Source organism: Rousettus aegyptiacus, unplaced genomic scaffold, assembly GCF_014176215.1.
Source record: "Rousettus aegyptiacus isolate mRouAeg1 unplaced genomic scaffold, mRouAeg1.p scaffold_m13_p_2, whole genome shotgun sequence".
Taxonomy (NCBI): domain Eukaryota; kingdom Metazoa; phylum Chordata; class Mammalia; order Chiroptera; family Pteropodidae; genus Rousettus; species Rousettus aegyptiacus.
The window spans coordinates 46806017-46823985 of NW_023416295.1; the positions used below are offsets into that span (position 1 = coordinate 46806017).

The 17969-nt window shown below is 40.6% G+C and overlaps 1 protein-coding gene across 7 annotated transcripts in view; it reads right to left on the reverse strand.

Annotated features, from left to right (window-relative positions):
- Positions 1-17969, reverse strand: part of RAPGEF4 (Rap guanine nucleotide exchange factor 4) — a 260359-nt gene that overhangs the window by 9573 nt on the left and 232817 nt on the right. For all 7 annotated transcript variants that reach the window (XM_016135049.2, XM_016135092.2, XM_016135066.2 and 4 more), the window contains 6 exons: positions 14150-14275; positions 13552-13730; positions 10558-10648; positions 6976-7026; positions 6089-6176; positions 5616-5680 (listed from right to left, as the gene is read on the reverse strand). In XM_016135049.2, coding sequence (XP_015990535.2) covers positions 5616-5680; positions 6089-6176; positions 6976-7026; positions 10558-10648; positions 13552-13730; positions 14150-14275 — 600 coding nt within the window. The remainder of the gene's footprint in view (positions 1-5615; positions 5681-6088; positions 6177-6975; positions 7027-10557; positions 10649-13551; positions 13731-14149; positions 14276-17969) is intronic.

A 17969-nucleotide genomic window follows, 5' to 3' on the forward strand; every position in this document is an offset into this window, starting at 1 on the left:
TTTCTAATAAAATAGAAAACACTTTTGGATTAAATCGTTGTTACATAAAATCCTCTAAAAAAGGCTTTAGTGCACTGACCTATCTCACTAAGGCCAACACTAGGATATGAGTGGTTATTCTTTTATTCGATGCATATTTCTTGCATACTTATAATGTGCCAGACAACTTTTCAGGTGCTGGAGAAATATCAGTGAACAAAACTGATAAGTTACCAGGTCTAGGACATTTACATTCTCGTGGGAAAGGCAGACAATTAAGAGGTAAGTAAAGAAGATCATTTCAGATTGTGAAACTAGCTATCAAGGCAAGGTTACCTGTCTGAAAGTGCTGGTTGTGGAAAGTTAAAGTATGTTTGAAGGGTGGTCAGGGAAGACCACTCGGAGGAGGGGACACATGAGCACAGACTTGAATACTGAGACGGAGCCAGACAGGCAAAGACTAGGGGAAGACAACTTCAGGCAAAGGGAACAGCTAGTGCAAAGGCCCTGTGGTGGGAAGGAAAAAAAAGAAAGCCGGTTTTGCTAACTTGGACTGAATATAGAGAAGATGAAGTGTGTGATGAGGCTGGATAGGTTGGTGCTCAGGGTAACAAGTCTGGATTTGATTATATTATGTTGTTGTATTTAACATGGTTTTATTTTCCTCATTATGAAGTTACCGTTCTTTGCTTTTTGACATCCTTCTTTATGATTGTGAACTAGTTTTTATATCTTTCGTTGATTTTTAATATTTCATGTCTTTATGTTTTATCTTCACAACCACATAAAACCTACTGAAGGCCAAGGACTATTTTTGCAATTTCTTCATACTTTCTGGCAAAATTCTTTACTAGGGGAGTATTATATTGCTTTGAAATATTCCCTTTGGAAAATCTTCATTTAGCCTAGTTCGTGAATTCTTTATGAAGAAGTAAATTTTCAAAGTCCTCTTTCAAAGATTTCTATTATGTTGGAAAGTTCTGAGAATTAGGTGTATTTTAACACTTAGATTTTTACTTGAAGATTCTTTTTTCCATAGCTCGGTATAATTCCAGTGTTCTCTTCGTGAACTTGTAACAATATATTATTGGTGACAGAAAATATTGTTGCTAATTATGTAATGGCGTGATTAGTGATACTGAAGGGGAACAGAGTTTGCCACCTCAAAACATGATTTCTCAGGATATTGATTGTTTTAAGCTCATTATTTTTATGCCCGGAGGCTCAGGAATAACCTTTGACCTTCCCTCTAACTACCTAAAAGAATTTAACTAGAAGCCTGTTCCAAGAAGGAGCGATGTCATAGATGACTACAGTTAACCCCTGAACAACATGGAAGATAGCGGTACCAACCCCCATGCAGCCAAAAAGCTGCATACAACTTTTGATGCCTCCAAAACTTACTACAGTTGGCCCTCGGTATCCATAGCGGATTGGTTCCAGAGCCCCTAAGATACCAAAATCCATGGATGCTCAAATCCCTTATATGAAATAGTGTAGAATAATGTTCTCTGCATCTTTGGATTCCCAACTGTGGATCAAAAATACTGTTTCAACCTGTGGTTAGTTGAATCTGCTGATTGAAACTCGAACATACAGAGGGTTGACTATATGTTTATTGAAAAAATTCCACATATAAATGGCCTCACACAGTTTAAACCCATGTAATTCAAATGTCAGCTGTATAGTTTACTCTGAACCAGGTATGACAGGGAGGAACTTAGCAAGGCCTGTTTGATTCAAGCCCTCTCAGTATCCCAGGCCTAAATGTCCCAGCAAACATTTATTTACTAAACATTATCTCTTTTCATCTCCCTGTGAATTGCTTTACTTCTCTTTGAAATCTCTTTGAAGTACCTTTTTCTCTTTAGTCCAGAATGACATATATACCTCATTTTACTTTACTGTCTTTGGAATTCTTCATGCTTATGTGAATTCCCCATACATACATATTAAATTTGATTTTCTCCTGTTAATCTGCCTTATGTCATTTTAATTATTCCACCAGCCATAGGGATCAAGAAGGGAAGGGCCATTTCCCCTTCTTCTACACTATAAAAATAAAAGGATTTGAAACATTTTTCTTCCTTAATGAATTAGCTTCTATTAATGTTTCCAGAAGTAGTTTGCCCCATGCTTCTCATTCCAAGTAAAATGACTACCTTAAAATAATATTCGTAAATAAATACACCTTAATATGGGTATGTCTGAAATAGAAGCAACCTCCTAATACAGTAGTAACTGTGGCTATCAGCATGCTTTATACAGCCTGGGATAGTGGCAGCCGGCCAGCATATTATCCTCTAATCCATTGCTAGTCTACCTCCTAAATGTTATAAATATTCATGTATGCCATAGAAAGCTACAAAGGGCTTTATTCAAACATTTTTTTGAATGCTCCTTTATGTTTCCCCAAATGAAAGAATGTCTGTTTTTTTTTTTTTTTTTTGCATAAGGATCAGAGTGTGAATTGTCTTTTGTTCATACTCATAAATCCTGATAACCAATATGCAACAAATTCTCTAATCCTCGTTTCATACCTCAAGGGTGAAGAGGTTCAAAATAAAAATACTTAGGGTTGGCACGGTAGTTTGCTGTGACTGTGCAATGCTGCCACCAAGAAAAGGCATCTGTGTTCCTGGCTACCCTGGTGACTTTTGCCCCTGGCAGGAGCTCTCTCTGGGGATACGGCCTACCAAACCTACAAAGGCTGCCAGCTCTGCTCATCACCTTGGCTTTGCTGATTGACTGGGACGCGGCATGGACATCAGCCTGAAAAGGGAGATGTGTCATTCCCCAAGGCACACGGTAATAACAGCAGGAACTAGTGGGAGTTATCTGTGATAGTGGTGGCAGGGGGGCAGGGTGGGCTAGCTGATGGGGAGAAAGGGTTGGAAAGTTGACAAGTGCTATGTCAATCAGAGCCAGGTTTAAAAAACATAATCGAATCTTTTCAGTTTCCAGTAACATCTAACTCATAGAAGGGCAACTGTAAAAGTAAACTTTCTCATGGTATGATTTATCAAATGACATAAAATTTATAGTTGTTGGAGCAGAGAACTAACAGTACTTTTCAGTATCCTTTCTCCCCTTCTTTTTCATAGTAATAGAAACCCCTAATTTTTAGTGGGGCACATGCATACCCCAAAGAAAGGCTATATATTCTAAGTTCCTTTTCACGTGACTAAATTTCTTGCCAATAAAATATGAGCCAAGTGGTAAGTGCAACTGCAGGTCACATCCACCCGGGTAAGAAGCATGTCTCTGCCTTTCCCCTTTCCCTTCCCTCTGGCTGGAATGGGGTCCTGTGGTCCGCCATTTTGGACCACATGTATGGTGAAATGACAAGAGAAAAGCCTGGAACCTACATCACTGCCTGGAGCAGAGTCACCATACTCAGTGGACAAGTGAGACAGAAATACATTTATTTTGCTTAAGCCATCATTAATTTAGGTTTCTCTTATTGTGGCTGCCCTGCTCTCTTAGTCGTTCAGTAGCTTTTAAGCAAAAGTGGACTCTCTGAGAGAAGGGTGTGGAGGACCTCTCTCCTCACTGCTAAGCACACAATAATCCACTGCTGTGGGCATGAAGTTCAGAAATGGGGAAGGGGAACTCGCTTAATGTTCACTGAGTACGATCTTGACTTCTCCTTTGCAGGTTATGGTTGTGACATCAAGATCTAAAAACCCAGATGAAACAACTTTCATCCTCTTTGATGCTCGTTTGTTTTGTTTAATTAACTCTAATAATTAAAAGTTCTAAAGCTCAGTCAATGCTTTAGGAAACCCTGACTTCTATGCCTCTGTGTGCCTGTGTATTTTATTGTCAGATGGTTGGCTTAGCCAATCAGTCTGCATACATGATCCAGAAGGTTGGTTACTTATTTGCTAAAAATCTCTTTTCTGGAAAACAGGTTTTCTTTTGAGAAATCAAGGAAATATGTTTAATTCTTCATACCAATAAGTGAGCGAAGCATGTTTTTTACTTTATCAAAGAATTATTAAACTGACTCAGTAATAGAGATGTTCATACCTTGCTGTTGGTGTTAGGGTGGGGAGTGGGGGGGGGGAACACAGCTGAAAAAATATTTGCCCTCTAGTATACTATGTCTTTGAAGAGTTTGGACTCTTGAGCTGTTTCTTAAGAAGCTTAAGATATGGGGTCTTAGTGCTCAGCAACTGTTTCACTTCTTTATCAGGCTGGGCTTTGCAATAAACTCATTCCCAAAGCTGAATGGTGTGAGCCTTACAAGATTATTGCAGGATGTTTCAAAATCTCCTGAAATCATACAAACTAGCTGGATTTCAAGATACAAATAAAATAAGTTTTCTAAAGAGACTTCTATTTTTTTTTTCATACTTAGAAATTGGTTGTACTTTTCTTTATAAGTTTATTGGGGTAACTTTGGTTAATACGATTATATAATTTTTAGGCGTGCATTATAATTTGACATCTGTATATTCGATTGTGTGATAACCACCTAGAGTCCAGTTTCCTTCAACTATCATATGTTTGATCCCCTTTACCCACTTCGCCCTCCCTCAATCCCCCTATATTTGACCCCTTTTACCTGGTCTACCTCACCCCTCCCCCTCCTCTCTCACCCCCTACCCGCTGGTAACCACTAATCCATTGCTTACAGGAATACTTATATATTCTAGACCCACCAACAATCTCTAGAGGTAGATGGAGCAGACAGGCTCCCCATTTTATGTTGGCAAAACTGACTCATAAAGAAGTTAAGGGACAGCTACAAAATGATGAAGCTGAAAACTGAACCTCATGTCTACTGAACTCCAAGTCTTAAGCTTCTCCTGCAAATGCCACACTCACCACTGCAAACCATAGCCCAGGGTTTGATGCTCACCCACAGAGATAACACTATAACACCCCATCCATCCACCGTTACGGCCAAATGATTTAGAAGACAATGGAGAATTCCATTAACATGCACTATGTAACTGAAGAAAGGTTTTGGCATGATCTGCTTTATTGCTTCACGGAAGATAAGAAAACAAACAGCAAAGTAACTGATGCCAGATAACACAGCTTTTTGGGGAGGGGGAAGGGAACAACTGGAAAATATTGAATATGTGCCAGTTCCACATCTGCTATTAAAAAAAAAAATTGTTTGGGGCTATGAAGACTTTCAAGTTCCCTCTCTGAACTTGGGTGAACTTTATTGGAATAAACAATACACATTTAGATTAATACTCCATAGTAAAAATCAACGTATAGAGTTGCTTTTTACCTACATGCACTAAAGTCAAGCTCAGCAGACAAACATTTCAAAGGCATCCTAGGGCAGCCTTAGCTCCACAAACCTTACAACAAAACAACAACATAGATGTCACTCTGGAGCATTTGTGCACTTTAGCAACAGGCAACCAAGGACGAAGCACGCGGCATAAAAGCTAGCTGCTGCTGTGAGCCGCGGCACAAATACCATTCAGTCTCACAAAAGAGAACTGACAGACTAAAATAGGTAGCCAATTTGAACCAAATATTTCAAAACTCCTTTATGTGTAACTACCTTTTTAACATGGCAGTATATATGGAAATTATTTCCTTTATTAGTACAAATGCAAATTTTACTTTAAAAAACATTGTGGTTAAGGTTATAATACTGTACATACCATTTTTTCAAAGTTTACTAGATTGTCAATGAACGTCTTGTTCCCCTCATGAGTAAATGTCATATCTACAAAGAAATAAAAGTCACATTCTAATCACTAACAGAAATATGTCATACTAAGAAACCACAATAGCACCATTAGATTATGATGGAGGATTTGCATAACACTGCAGTTGAAAAGAGCTGATAATAGTTCCTTTTATGTTAGGTGTTTAACTTTAGAAAGCACTTTACCTGGGATTAGTAAAATTTCCCAGCCAACCCTCTGATTCATAATCAAGTTTTCCAAATCATGGATTCCTGCTCATCCCATAATCTTCCCAACCCTTCCAGAAAAGTCAGGGCTTAGAAGAAAGGATGAAGAAGGTGGACAATTGGGATCATTCTTCCCAAAAAGCTCAATCTGATTAGGCTCATTCGTTTCCCCCCACATACTCATCACTGGCTTGGCCTGTGCATTTTCTTCAGAATTACCTTTAATGAGCAAAGGCATGAAGGGGATGAGAGGAGGCTCCAACTTAGCTACTGTCAGCCTGTAGGCTCTGTGGTTTCTTGAAGGATCCTTCAGAGAAACAGAGAGGATGATTAACAATTAATGACACATACACTACCCCTCTACCTCCTAACACTCCCAGCCTTGTCATTCCACCATCGGGTAGTTTGGAATCAAGTGTAGCTATAAAAGGAAGGCAGATTTAATTAAACGAATTGTGTTTTAAAACAACTTCATGTGTGACATGAAAATAATTTCTTTTGTTGTTGTTGTTGTTGTTGTTGTTGCCTTTCTTGTCTGAAAGAGAGATTTGCCTATAGGGATCAAAGGGAGCAATTCCTTTGATGGCAAATATGAAACATGTAACACAAACCCTAACCACAAGAGGACCTTCTCCCAAAGCTCTGCTCCTCCCTGGGAGTTTGGATCACCCTCTTCTCTGCTTTGCATAGCCAGTCCCGACTTGCCCTCTCCGAAACCATTCTAGCTCTCCTGCCAAGCCCCATTCACTCTTTCTTTGTCTGTTAACACCTCCCAGCCAGTGGGGAAAAATAATCTTGGCAAGCCAAGAAAAATGCAGCTTCCAATCCATAGCTAACCTGTGCTAGATGGAAAAGATCCTATTACACTGCTTTTCTTAGTTACACAAATTGACCTTATGTGGGACATAAGTCCTCTTTAAGTTGGTTCCTGAGGGTGCCATTCATTAGTCAGACATGCTTGTTTTAGCAGCATTAAAACAGGATCATAAACTTCTTAAAGTCATACAAGGACAGATAAAATTTTCGAAATGAGAACTTCAATTCAGCTCATCAGAAATTGGATTAATGCAGACAGTGAACAGAATAAAGGAGCCACTGTCACTTACCATTAAACTTTCAAACTCCGCATAGAACTTCTTGAACTTGCTTGGCAGTTTCTGTTAATGAAATGAAAATGCCACACCCGTACGTCAGATTCAGTATCTAGATAGGTATCAGGTATTACCATTTCATGTATCTCTTTTGTCTCTTAATCAAACATCTCTGGGACAGGCCACACTATAATCTGTCTTGGATAATCTTTGGAATATAGGGAACTCACCTTTTAAAAGTCTTAACCTAGTTGAACCAAAACTAACTATGGATGCTTTGGTCTTACTGCTTTTATAATGTTTTTGGAAATGGATTATTCATAATAGGACAACATTCTCAGTTTACAAATGTTTTGGAACTACCCCCTCCCCCTCAAACTCTACTTTCCACAATTAGGAATTTGGGCCAGAGGATATTAAACATTTTAGAAATTTCCTATTTCAATCCTTCTTCTCCCTTACAATACCTGAGAACAGAAATGTTTATCAGTTTTGTTTATTGCTATATCCTCAGTGCCTAAAAGAATGTCGGGTACACAGTAGTGTTCAACAAATATTTATTTGAATAAATTAAACTTTTTTTTTTTTTTTTTTTTACAGATGGAAGAAATGAAGCCTCACAGTTTAAACGACATGCCTAAAGTCACACAGCCCATGAAGGTCACAGTCGCCGTCGTTCACATCACCTGCCTGCTATTCTACTGCCTCTCCTTACATGCTCTCTGCTTTTCTGTACAAGCATTTCTTCCATGTGATTTCTCTGCCCTGCTATATCACAAAAATGGATAGTTCCATCAAATTAGTAATTTCTCCATTTTATATTTTGGCACGAGTCGATACTGCTGACTGTACCCATGTATCTGCATCAGTGTGTCAATACTGAAAAATCTTTCAATCTACTGGTCTCACTTTGCTTAGGTCCTAAGCTTTGAGTAAAGCTGAACTTCCCTCTTCTGACCGGGCCACACCTAGCTAGGGCTGCAAGACATTTTCCATCCTGAGTCTATGGAAGTATCAGCTGAGTATGGGCCTCAGCCATCCCCAGCTCAGCTCGGCTTTGCACAGTGAAGTTTACTGTCAATAACCGATACACCAACTAGGCCTCTGCCACCCCCAGAAAAGCTCCTCTTTTTCCTCCCATATCTGAATCAGTTTAAATATTCCCATTTAAATATTGTAAAATACCTCGTTTTGTTCTAATAAGCCAAACTTATTTTCCTAGCACCTATTTTCAAGTTAGGTTTCAGGGAAATCCAATATCCTTGAGTAGGTGAAATTGTTAAAAGGATGAAGCCTGGGATGGGCATTGAGAGATGCAAGGATCTCATGCCACAAGAGTAGCCAAATCACTATATTAGGCAATAAGTTTCCATGAACATAGGCCATTGTTGAAATTAGGACCGAATTACATCTAGATCTGTCACACTAGTTCTTGACTTAGCTGGCTTTTGGGTCAAAGGCAGGAGGGCAGATGATCATTTTTAAAAAAATGTTGTAGATCTTCAAAGTATTATCTATCCACACCCCATGCTTCCAGAACGGTAGTTCTCAAACTGGGGACAATTTTGCAGCCTACCCACCCCCACCTCCAGGGTACATTTGATAATATCTGCAGACATTTATTGTTGGCACAGCTGGGGTGAAGTGAGGTGACAGTTGCTGCTGGTATACAGTAGATGGAGGCCAGGGATGCTGATAAGCATCTCACAATGCACAGGACTATCAGAGAATTTTCCTGACCCAAATTGCCAGTGCTGCTCCAGGTTTATTCCCATCTGCTTCATCTCAGATTAGTCTTTCCCTTCTATTTTGATCCATTTCTTTTGCCATGTGGTTTAACTTTATTTTTCTACCTTTTTGTTTTTGTTTTGTTTTGTTTTGTTTTCGTGGACAGTTTCACATGGCTCTGTAATTCTTGGAGGTCAGACACTGTCTCCCACACTGTCCATGTAGCAAATCATGGTTCTCACTGGAGTCATAGATGAAGTCCCTGGAGGTGCTTGACAAGTACGCGTAAATAAACCAAAATCAATGATCTTGTGAATAAAAGCCCTTCTTACCAAAGGATATACTTTACCTTAAAAAATAAAGGCTTATAAATGATGAAAGATTAATCTTCTCTTTTCAGCAGCACATAATGATGTAAACAGTATCTCATGGTTTCCAATTCCAAAAGAGACAAAGGACTGGCCAGTTAGCTCTCTCCCTCTGCATACTGCACACCCTAAGTAGCCTCCACTGTTCTCTTTAGACCAGGGAAAAGGACTCCAATAGTGTTTTCCACATTCTACAGCCTTACTGTCTGGCCACTGTCATGTGGTATCTACGCCAGGCCTTCTTGGACCCCTATAAGGTTTTATACTTCTTTGACTGTCTCAGCTCATCTGGGCTCTGTGGGCAGATCAGAAACTGGACACAGGCTGGGGAAAGCAGACTATCTGAGAGGAAACCCTAGGTCTCCAGAGAGTCCAGGACAGGTGAGCCTGCACTGTGGCTTCATTGCTCAGATTTACTGGCAGCACTAACTCTGTCCTTTTACTAGGTGGAAGATGATACAGCTGCATGGTACGCGGGCCTCACCAATTCCCTCATTCCTATATTCAGAGGATGAGCTGCTGTGTGCAGTATCTTCCTGGAATTTTAAGAGAAAAACCAAGATGGAAGGACTTGTAAAGGCCTGCCCTATAAACAATGTGTCCTTTGAAGAAAACAGTTTCAAGAGAGAAGTCGGAGAAGGATATTTTAAATAGAAAACACTTAGAGATGCAAACAGCTGCCTTTAAGCACCAAGCACCTAGTGCAAATTAAGTCTCTTATCTACTTCTTGCCCTCTTTTTGTGTTCCACTTACACATACTTTTTTTATTTTTAGTGAGAGTCTATTTTTATATGTTCTATTAACGGTTAGTACTTCTTTGACTATATACCACATGTAAGGGGTGAGGCGCATTTCGAATACTGAGGTATTGAAAAATGAAGATGATATTTAGCACAAATGACCAGCTATCACAAACCACTAATCATATTTGTTACAGAAATTCACACACACCTGCATAACTTTTGCCCCAAACAGAATACTAGCCAACTGCTGTTCCTCTATACACAGAGAGGTCTTCCAAGAGGTTAAGAGATACTTAGTACTCAGCTGGGCCAAACACTTGGCCTTCTGGCTAATTCTCCCAGGAGCAAAATGACTACTTGGGTAAAAATGGATCTTCTGTCCTCTCTTTTATTATAGATCAGGCTTATTGCAAAAGCAGTAAGCAGACATTCCAGAGAACCACAGAATCAATGAGCAAAGCCTTTGAAATCATCCAAGAAATGCTGCTGATTCACGTTACACCTGGGAACTAGACTTATTATTATTATTTACATTATACAGACCAAGAAGCTGAGGTCCTCTCCTTCCCCCCATCCACAGAAGAACAATACCTTTTTACATTCACACTCTCAGGCAACTAGAAGAAGGAGATGGGTCACCTCCCTTTTCTACTGTTACATGAGTATGAGTGTTATTTCTATACAAAAAAGCTCACTGGTGAGCCTGTGTTTTTATTCTTAAGGCAGAAGTCACAGCTGGATCTCAGCTGAAGCTTACCTCCCACGTTAGTGCCAAGCGGCTCACGGCAACGTTACTTAGTCCCATGACTATGGCAAAGAAGGAATTCAGATTTTTGTACTCCTTACAGCTGAAAAACAAGAGGTATATGTTTGAGTAAAATGCCACTTTTGAGCAAGATAAAAAAAAATTAGAGTCCTATTTTCTGACAGTCATTAATATTCGTCAGGTCTCCTTTATGAGAACAGGCAAAGGTAGATTCAGTGCGAGGTGTAAGTTCCACTCGAGAGAACACGTTCTGTTGTTTGATTTTACACTGTAATTTTAGAAAGGTGATGATTTGGGCTGCTAAGTCTAGGTTTTTGCGGAGGAATTTAAAGACACCTACTCTAAGGGTTGTTATAACAACCACTTGCTCAAAGCTTCGTTGGGCCTGGAAGGAAACATCTCATGGGATGGGAAGAGAGAAGGCAAAATGTCCTCGAAGACATTCAGACTTTTAGCCTGACACTGGGCACCCCCTCCGGCAGCTTCAGAAAGAACTAAGGAAATCAATGCTGCGGGCACCATGACTTCCATCTGCCATGAAAGTGCTTCTATTCTAATCTGTTGAAAAATATCAATTTACAAGTCATGATCCCTATGGGCTCAAGGAGTTTTAAAGCTGAGGAAAAAAAAAACAACAACAACAACAAAACCTAAGCCACTAACCAAAAAAAAAAAAAAATAGAAAACCTTATTTTCTTTGTTTTACTGATGGTGGTGAAGCTGATCATTTTGAATCTTTACTTATGCCGCTATGAGCTTTTATAAATATGTATTTGGGAATAAGAAAATTGTAGAACAAGACCAGAGATTCTTAGAATGGTAATATTTAGCCCAGATACTTGGATTAAATTTTAAAAGCTCCTTGGAAAAATAAGAATTTATTTTGCAATAAATACAAATCCTTTACCCCAATTCTATGTGTTTATCTAAATTGGCAATATGATCATTAAATCTTGTTTGGATTTACATTTTTGTAAAAGACTAAATTGTTGCATTTGCTGCCCTCTTCTTCTTGCACAGATAGCAGTGAGTGGCTCTTGAATGGCCTGTGTGGAAACCAGAAAACAGATTTCGGAGAAGCTACAGTGTATCTGATTCCACCCATGAGAAAGTAAGCAAGGTCTCTGCTGTGTGAGGACAGTGGCTCCCAGGACGGGCTGAAAGCAATTTCAGAGACCCCCGCCCCTGCCACGACCAGAGCCGATAGCAGCCGGCATGATCCTGGCTATGCCCTGTCTATGTGATCTTGAAAGAAAACTTGCAGGACTGAAGACCTGCCTTTCTGGTCACTGCTCTGGTCACCGTTACCAACTAACTTTATTGCCCAAAGTAAGTCAATAAATTTCTCTATTCTTCTGTCTCTTCATCTGTAAAAGGGGACGATAACATTCACAAAGTTCTAGGCAGGTCAAGAGCTTAAGTAGAATATGCTGAAGCTCTCTAAAAACACCACACAAAACATGCTACTGCCGCTAGGTTTAGGTCTCATTCTCGTAGATCTTGCTTATAAAAATCTATAATCTTCTCCAGCTGAGCTGTGTAAATAGCACCACTACAGGACAACATAGCTGAATAATGGTTAAATAATATAAACCAATTAATACCAAAACTAAATCCACCTACTCAGCCACATAATCAAAAGGAAGAGAGATAAGAAAGGAAAAAAACAACAACAACAACACACATTTAAAAAAATTCCTGAGTTTTTCAAAGGCTCTCCTATGTTGCCTCTGTAAAATAACAGGATTAGGCCCACAAGGTTCTGATCGCTTGTTTGCGGGCCGATTGCCTCTCGTCCCCTCGCTGCACTGAGCACTGCCAGGCTGAGGTGAAGAGAGAATGTGCTCCTTTTAACAGGAAAGCACACATTGTCACAGTTTCCATAATCATCTTCCAAATATGTGAAGGCATTTATTTGTCCCTTGCAACAAGGCCGCTCAGGCACCCAGGGAAAGCGGCTCCACTCTGAACCGTAAATTCACAAGCAACATTTTACTGAAGCTTTCTTCAAAAGGGCAGCTTTTCCAAATTAAGAGATATCAGCATTTGAATCCAAAGGATTTAGATATCCTGTGGAACCCTCAAATTTTTGGCAAAGTAATTCAGAGCATTTGGCAAGCCGATAGGTATAAAATGTCAAGCAGCATTTACTTCTTTGTTTAGCTCTGGAAATCAGACTCTGTATGGGATCTAAACTATTTGGCTCAAGAAAATTGCCTAGCTGGGGTCGCTTGTGCTCCCCACCTTACTGTGCCCCAGCTCCTTGCATTTAGAAAGGAAAGAAATCTCCCAGCCACAGGCTACATTTAGCATTTTATTTTTAGCATTGCGGTGATACCAAAAACATGAATGTAAACAGGAGGTTGTCAGGCATATCTAAATAGCAGGAGAAGATTAAATTCATGTCAGGGAGAAATCTAACTGGCCCCTGCAGTAAATAAATTGTTTCCCATGAAGTGCTGTTAAATAGAATATTTATAAGATGCTTGCTTTTTCTGATGTTTATGGAGATGATTTTCATGTACCAGGTTGGCTTGCCTTTATGCATTTTACCCATTTTATTCTGGCTGAGTTGGATGTGCTGTTGTACCTGCATGTGCCCACTGCCCTCTACTGGTGAGAATGTGTCATGCCGGACACCAACTTGAGCTTCTCAGAACTTCCTGCAGCAGAACTTTGCTGAAGGATTCTACACTGAAGGAGTTGCAAAGTCTTGTCTGAGTAGTTCAGAGCAAAAAGAGGTCACGATTTTGACCCCAGCGTCAGTGCTGTAATATGTTAATTTATATACTGATGTCAGATATTACAAGAGGTAGACACAATGCATCTTTTACAAGAGTTCGGTTATCTTAAGCCCCTGTGGTTGGTCCTTGTGCAAAAGGAGGTCCTATATCTTGCTTTTCTTTGTAAGGTACACAAAGTCTGAGAGAACAAAATGAAAATGCAGCTCAAACGCTTTTCTCCTCCCAAACCAATGATACTTACTGAGCTGCTATCTTAATAAATTTTTTTAAGAGCTGAACACGCTTGCTGGGCTGGGAACAAAGGCAAATCTCAGTGACAACCCAAAACTGAATTTCATTAAATCTCCTCAGGAACAAATCCAAGTTTGCTGTGGTCTTTTTAAAATTATGCCTTCCAAATGTGTGATAGATTAGCTCCAGCTAGAAAAGAAAGGAAAACAATTTCACTTCTTTGTTTTTCAATCAAAACGCCAGTGAGGCTTCTCTATTTGTCAAAACAAATTGACACTGGTCAGCAAATGTGAATACAATTGCTGACCAAGGTTTGACTTGTACTACAGATACAAAGGGCTTCAAGGAGGTTTGTTAAATATATAATGATTAACCAAGTGCTGTTGGCTTAACTATACTCAGGAAAACATAGCTTACTGTAAGTCATAAATACTTTTCCTTAACACTGAAAGATTTTATGACAGGCTTTATTAATCAACTCAATATTTAAGAAATGATCATGTGGTTTCCACATTGGAGCACATATTAACGTTTGCCGTTGAGTGACGCCAGCAGGCTTCACCCAGAATCGCTACGGTACCTACTATGCTTTCCATCGAGTGGCTTACCTCATGCACACAGTTGAAGAGCTCCCAGTCATAAATCGTCATCTGGTATGCTAAATCTTTCGAGCTCATCAGTTCAAAAGTTCCCACTGTTCCAACAGTTGGGCCTTCCTGTTCTGGCAAGGGAGTCTATGAATAATCATGCAAAACTATCTCAGCATCTCAAAAACAAACAAACAAACAAACAAACAAACAAACACTTAATGCTGAATGCTCTAAGGAGGTGCCGAGGGGAAAGGATTCCGGAAATGCTTTCAGGAATACCTTGAACTTTTATTTAACCCAGAGGTGAAAGAAGCCTTTACTCTTAGTGCTCACATGCTTTGGTGCCACCTTCCGTCACCATTGTCACTATAAGCAATTCCACTGACTGAAAAATGTGGACCGTGACAAATGAGATTCAGCGAAGAGTGGCCTGTGGAGGTTCTCTCCTGCTCGGGCCTGGAAGTTCCCCAGAAACAATTCCTTTTCTCCAATAGAGATGTAAGATGTTCTCGGAGACTTTTTCTACTTCCCAGTGAAGCTGTTCCAAAGCAGGTACCGGCGCGGCAGTTTTGGACCTTAAGCCACAGTGCTCATTACTACTTGCTACTGCAGGGGCTGCTGACTGTGGTAGAGTTGCTGCACCTTCATCTCTTATGACACATTGCCTGGGGTTACCAGGTGGCAGAGGGCTCTGTGCACTGAGATCACATACGATGTCTGATTCCTCCACTCTCTGGGAGATGTTGTGCTAAAAATGAGACTTACAAGGTGATGGCGTTTTGGGCCAGGCATCAGAAAACCAAACTCCGCTACTCTTTGGAAAATCCTCAGAACTTTCCAACCAACTTACATATTTCATTTTATTTTATGAGAAATGATTTACAATGCTTTCCTTAGTAAGAGGGATAATTCGTATACATTGGAAACATGTATAAGACATGAATACCTGTCTATCTATAATATATGTACGAAGTTACAAAAGCCACATGAATTGAACGAGGATTTCCCTAACATGCATATCATATTTGGATATTCAATATTTAGGTCAGAAGTACTACTATTGTGCAAGTTCTATCATCATTATTATCATCGCCCTTAATCATTACATTCTGTAAATGCTCACTGCACTCTGGGCACTAAAAGAAATGACACATTCAGGATGTAGGTGGTCCCTGTATTTGAAGTTAGCAGTATAAGAGAGGAGTCAGCCCTGGCCACCAAGTACCACCCTACACGTTGATAAAGAGTCCACTTCTGGCATTCATTTGCATATATAAAGGGACAGACAGAGGCATCAACACACACTCGACTCCTGAATACATAGGTAAATAGGTGAGAGAATGTGAATGGGCTTTTGGAGAGTCAATGGACATTTGGAATGAATGTATGGCCTGAAGGGGTTCTTGGACAAAGAAGCTAGGCTTTAAATGATGAAGTAGACAAACTTTGGGTGGGTTAGAGCAGTGATGATTCTCCTGAGCATCCGGGACAGTGTGTTGTAGGTTGAAAAATGGCAAGAGAGGCATGAAGGTAGGGAAGCAGTCATGAGACTTGCTTGGCAGGCAGGAATAGACAGGTCAGGGAAACCAAACGGATGGCTTAATAGTACCAGATGAGGAGTGGCCTTTTGTGAAAGACCAGGTTAGTGCCAGCTTTAGAGAGAAATGACTAAATCTAAACCCCACTCTAAGTGTAGACTTGGATCGATTCCCTGCTTTTTGAAATGTGTTCTCAGCTCTGGTAAGCTGAAGTTACTGTACCTAGTACCTAGGCTTGTTAAGAGGGTTGATGGTAACTTAAGTGTAGCATGTAAGCACAGTGCCTGGCATGGAGGAGAATCCTCCTCTCCCCTCACACTAGTTTCCTTCCTAGATATGCTGCAGCAATGCAAAGGTACAGGAGCGCGTGATCAGTACAACACCTGGGTGTAAGAGCTAGCATTCTATGCAGGGGACAGAGAGCAGGGAAGAAAAACCATGATGACAAAGTTTTGAAGCCGATAGGCAAGCAGCTTATGGAATCAAAGAAATAGAATGGTTTCTAGCCGTATAGATCTTAGGTAGAAAAGTTGAGGAAGCTTTTAAATGCTAGGTCTGAGGACCCCTCTCAGGCTCAGACTGGCTCTCCACATTTTCCATTCCCTCTTGCATCTGCTGCTGTGAACACAGCCCTCTGCTCCTCTGTGGGACTGCCCTCCCACTCTAGTCTGTGGGTTCGCTCTCCTCTCAGACTGCCTACCTGCCTAACTCTTTTCCTTGAGGCCTTAAGGCTTTTCATAGAGAGGATAAATTACCCCAGCAACTATAGGGAAGATGCTAATATTAAGAAATACTTAAAATAATCTTACTTGTGGATGCTGGTCTATTATTCCTGCATCCTTTTAAAGAGAATAAGAGAAAGCCTTGTTGAATCTCTACTTTTTGTGAATGGGCAGGGCTCACCAAGTTTCCTCCCTCCTTGGCAAAGGGCAGGCTGACCCCTGTCCTCCATGAACCTCTGAAGAGGCAATGTGAACAGCCGTGGGTGCTCCTCTACCTGAAGTGGGGGGTGTACATGCGGACCCTGGGCCTCATAAAAGCAGATATTCCTGTTGGAGATTCCCTACAGAAGGGGCACAGCAGAGTTTACGTAGGGTCGGCATTGCACAGACAGATCTGAAAACTGCCTACACAGAGGTGTAGAACTCCCATAGACTCTCTCTGCTCCTTTCTGAGAGCTGATTTCTTTGTTAAGCCTGGATGGTGGTGACTGAGAGGATAGCACTGTTACTCTCCTGTTTTTCAGATGAGGAAACTAAGACATAAAAAGGATGTGCTGACTGTCAGTAACAAAGAGATGGTTAAAGTGAGCTGCCACCTCAGCGTCTCTCATGCTCCCACACACTCTGTGCCCAGCTCTGCAATGGCATTTGTCACACTGGATTCTCATTACACTCTGGTGTTCCTCACTACACTGTGAGTTCTTTGAAGCAGAAAGATCATCGTGAATTTATCCTTAAGACCATCCCAGAGCCAGCACCAGCCACAATGCCTGGGATAATGTAGTAGGCACTAAATAAAAGTCGAAGGAACCAGATGGATAAAAGTAGAACCAAATCACAGTACAATGCAATCTTATTGTAATTTGCTCTATACTAACATTTATGCATAAATAAAATGTCAAGAATGTTTAAAGCTCCAGAATCTAAGCTCTTAATCTAAACTAAGATAAATCGCTGGCACTCTACTAATTCTAGACAACACAATTAGGTACCACGATTTGTTCTGTTCCAGGTTCTTGGTGCTCGTCTCATCTCTCTAACTTGACTGTAATGGTCACAAGGGACGACAGTCTAGTGTCACACAGAAGCTAGCATAGCACTGAGCACAAAGCAGGTAGTCCTTGCTGATGGATCAAAGGGTTCGGCCAACATTCTGTACTGCAGAGTCATCCTGTGTATAACTAGAAGGACTATTTTCAAAGAACTCTTTAGGAAGCTAGAAAAAGAGCTCCATGTCTATAGTTTTGTGAGCCAGGTGAGGTTCAACCTCTCCTTAGTATAATGACATAACTTGCAGCCCAGAGAACAGCAGAATGTTGATAGGGAAGAAGTTCATGTCCCAGGTACTTGTTGCAAAGTAAATTCTTTTCAATTGCTCAGGCCTTAAAATGGAAGACTAGCAAGGACTAAGAACTTGTAAGGCTGCAAGATGACGTGCAAACGAACAGAGGCTTAAAACGTTAGTATCAGCCCTACAGGGAGCTAGAGACAGTCCACACTCTCCATCTCGGCACCATGGTGCTGCAGTGTGGCCAAGGACCAGCGGCAAGAGAGTCCTGAGCACCGTGTGGCAAACAC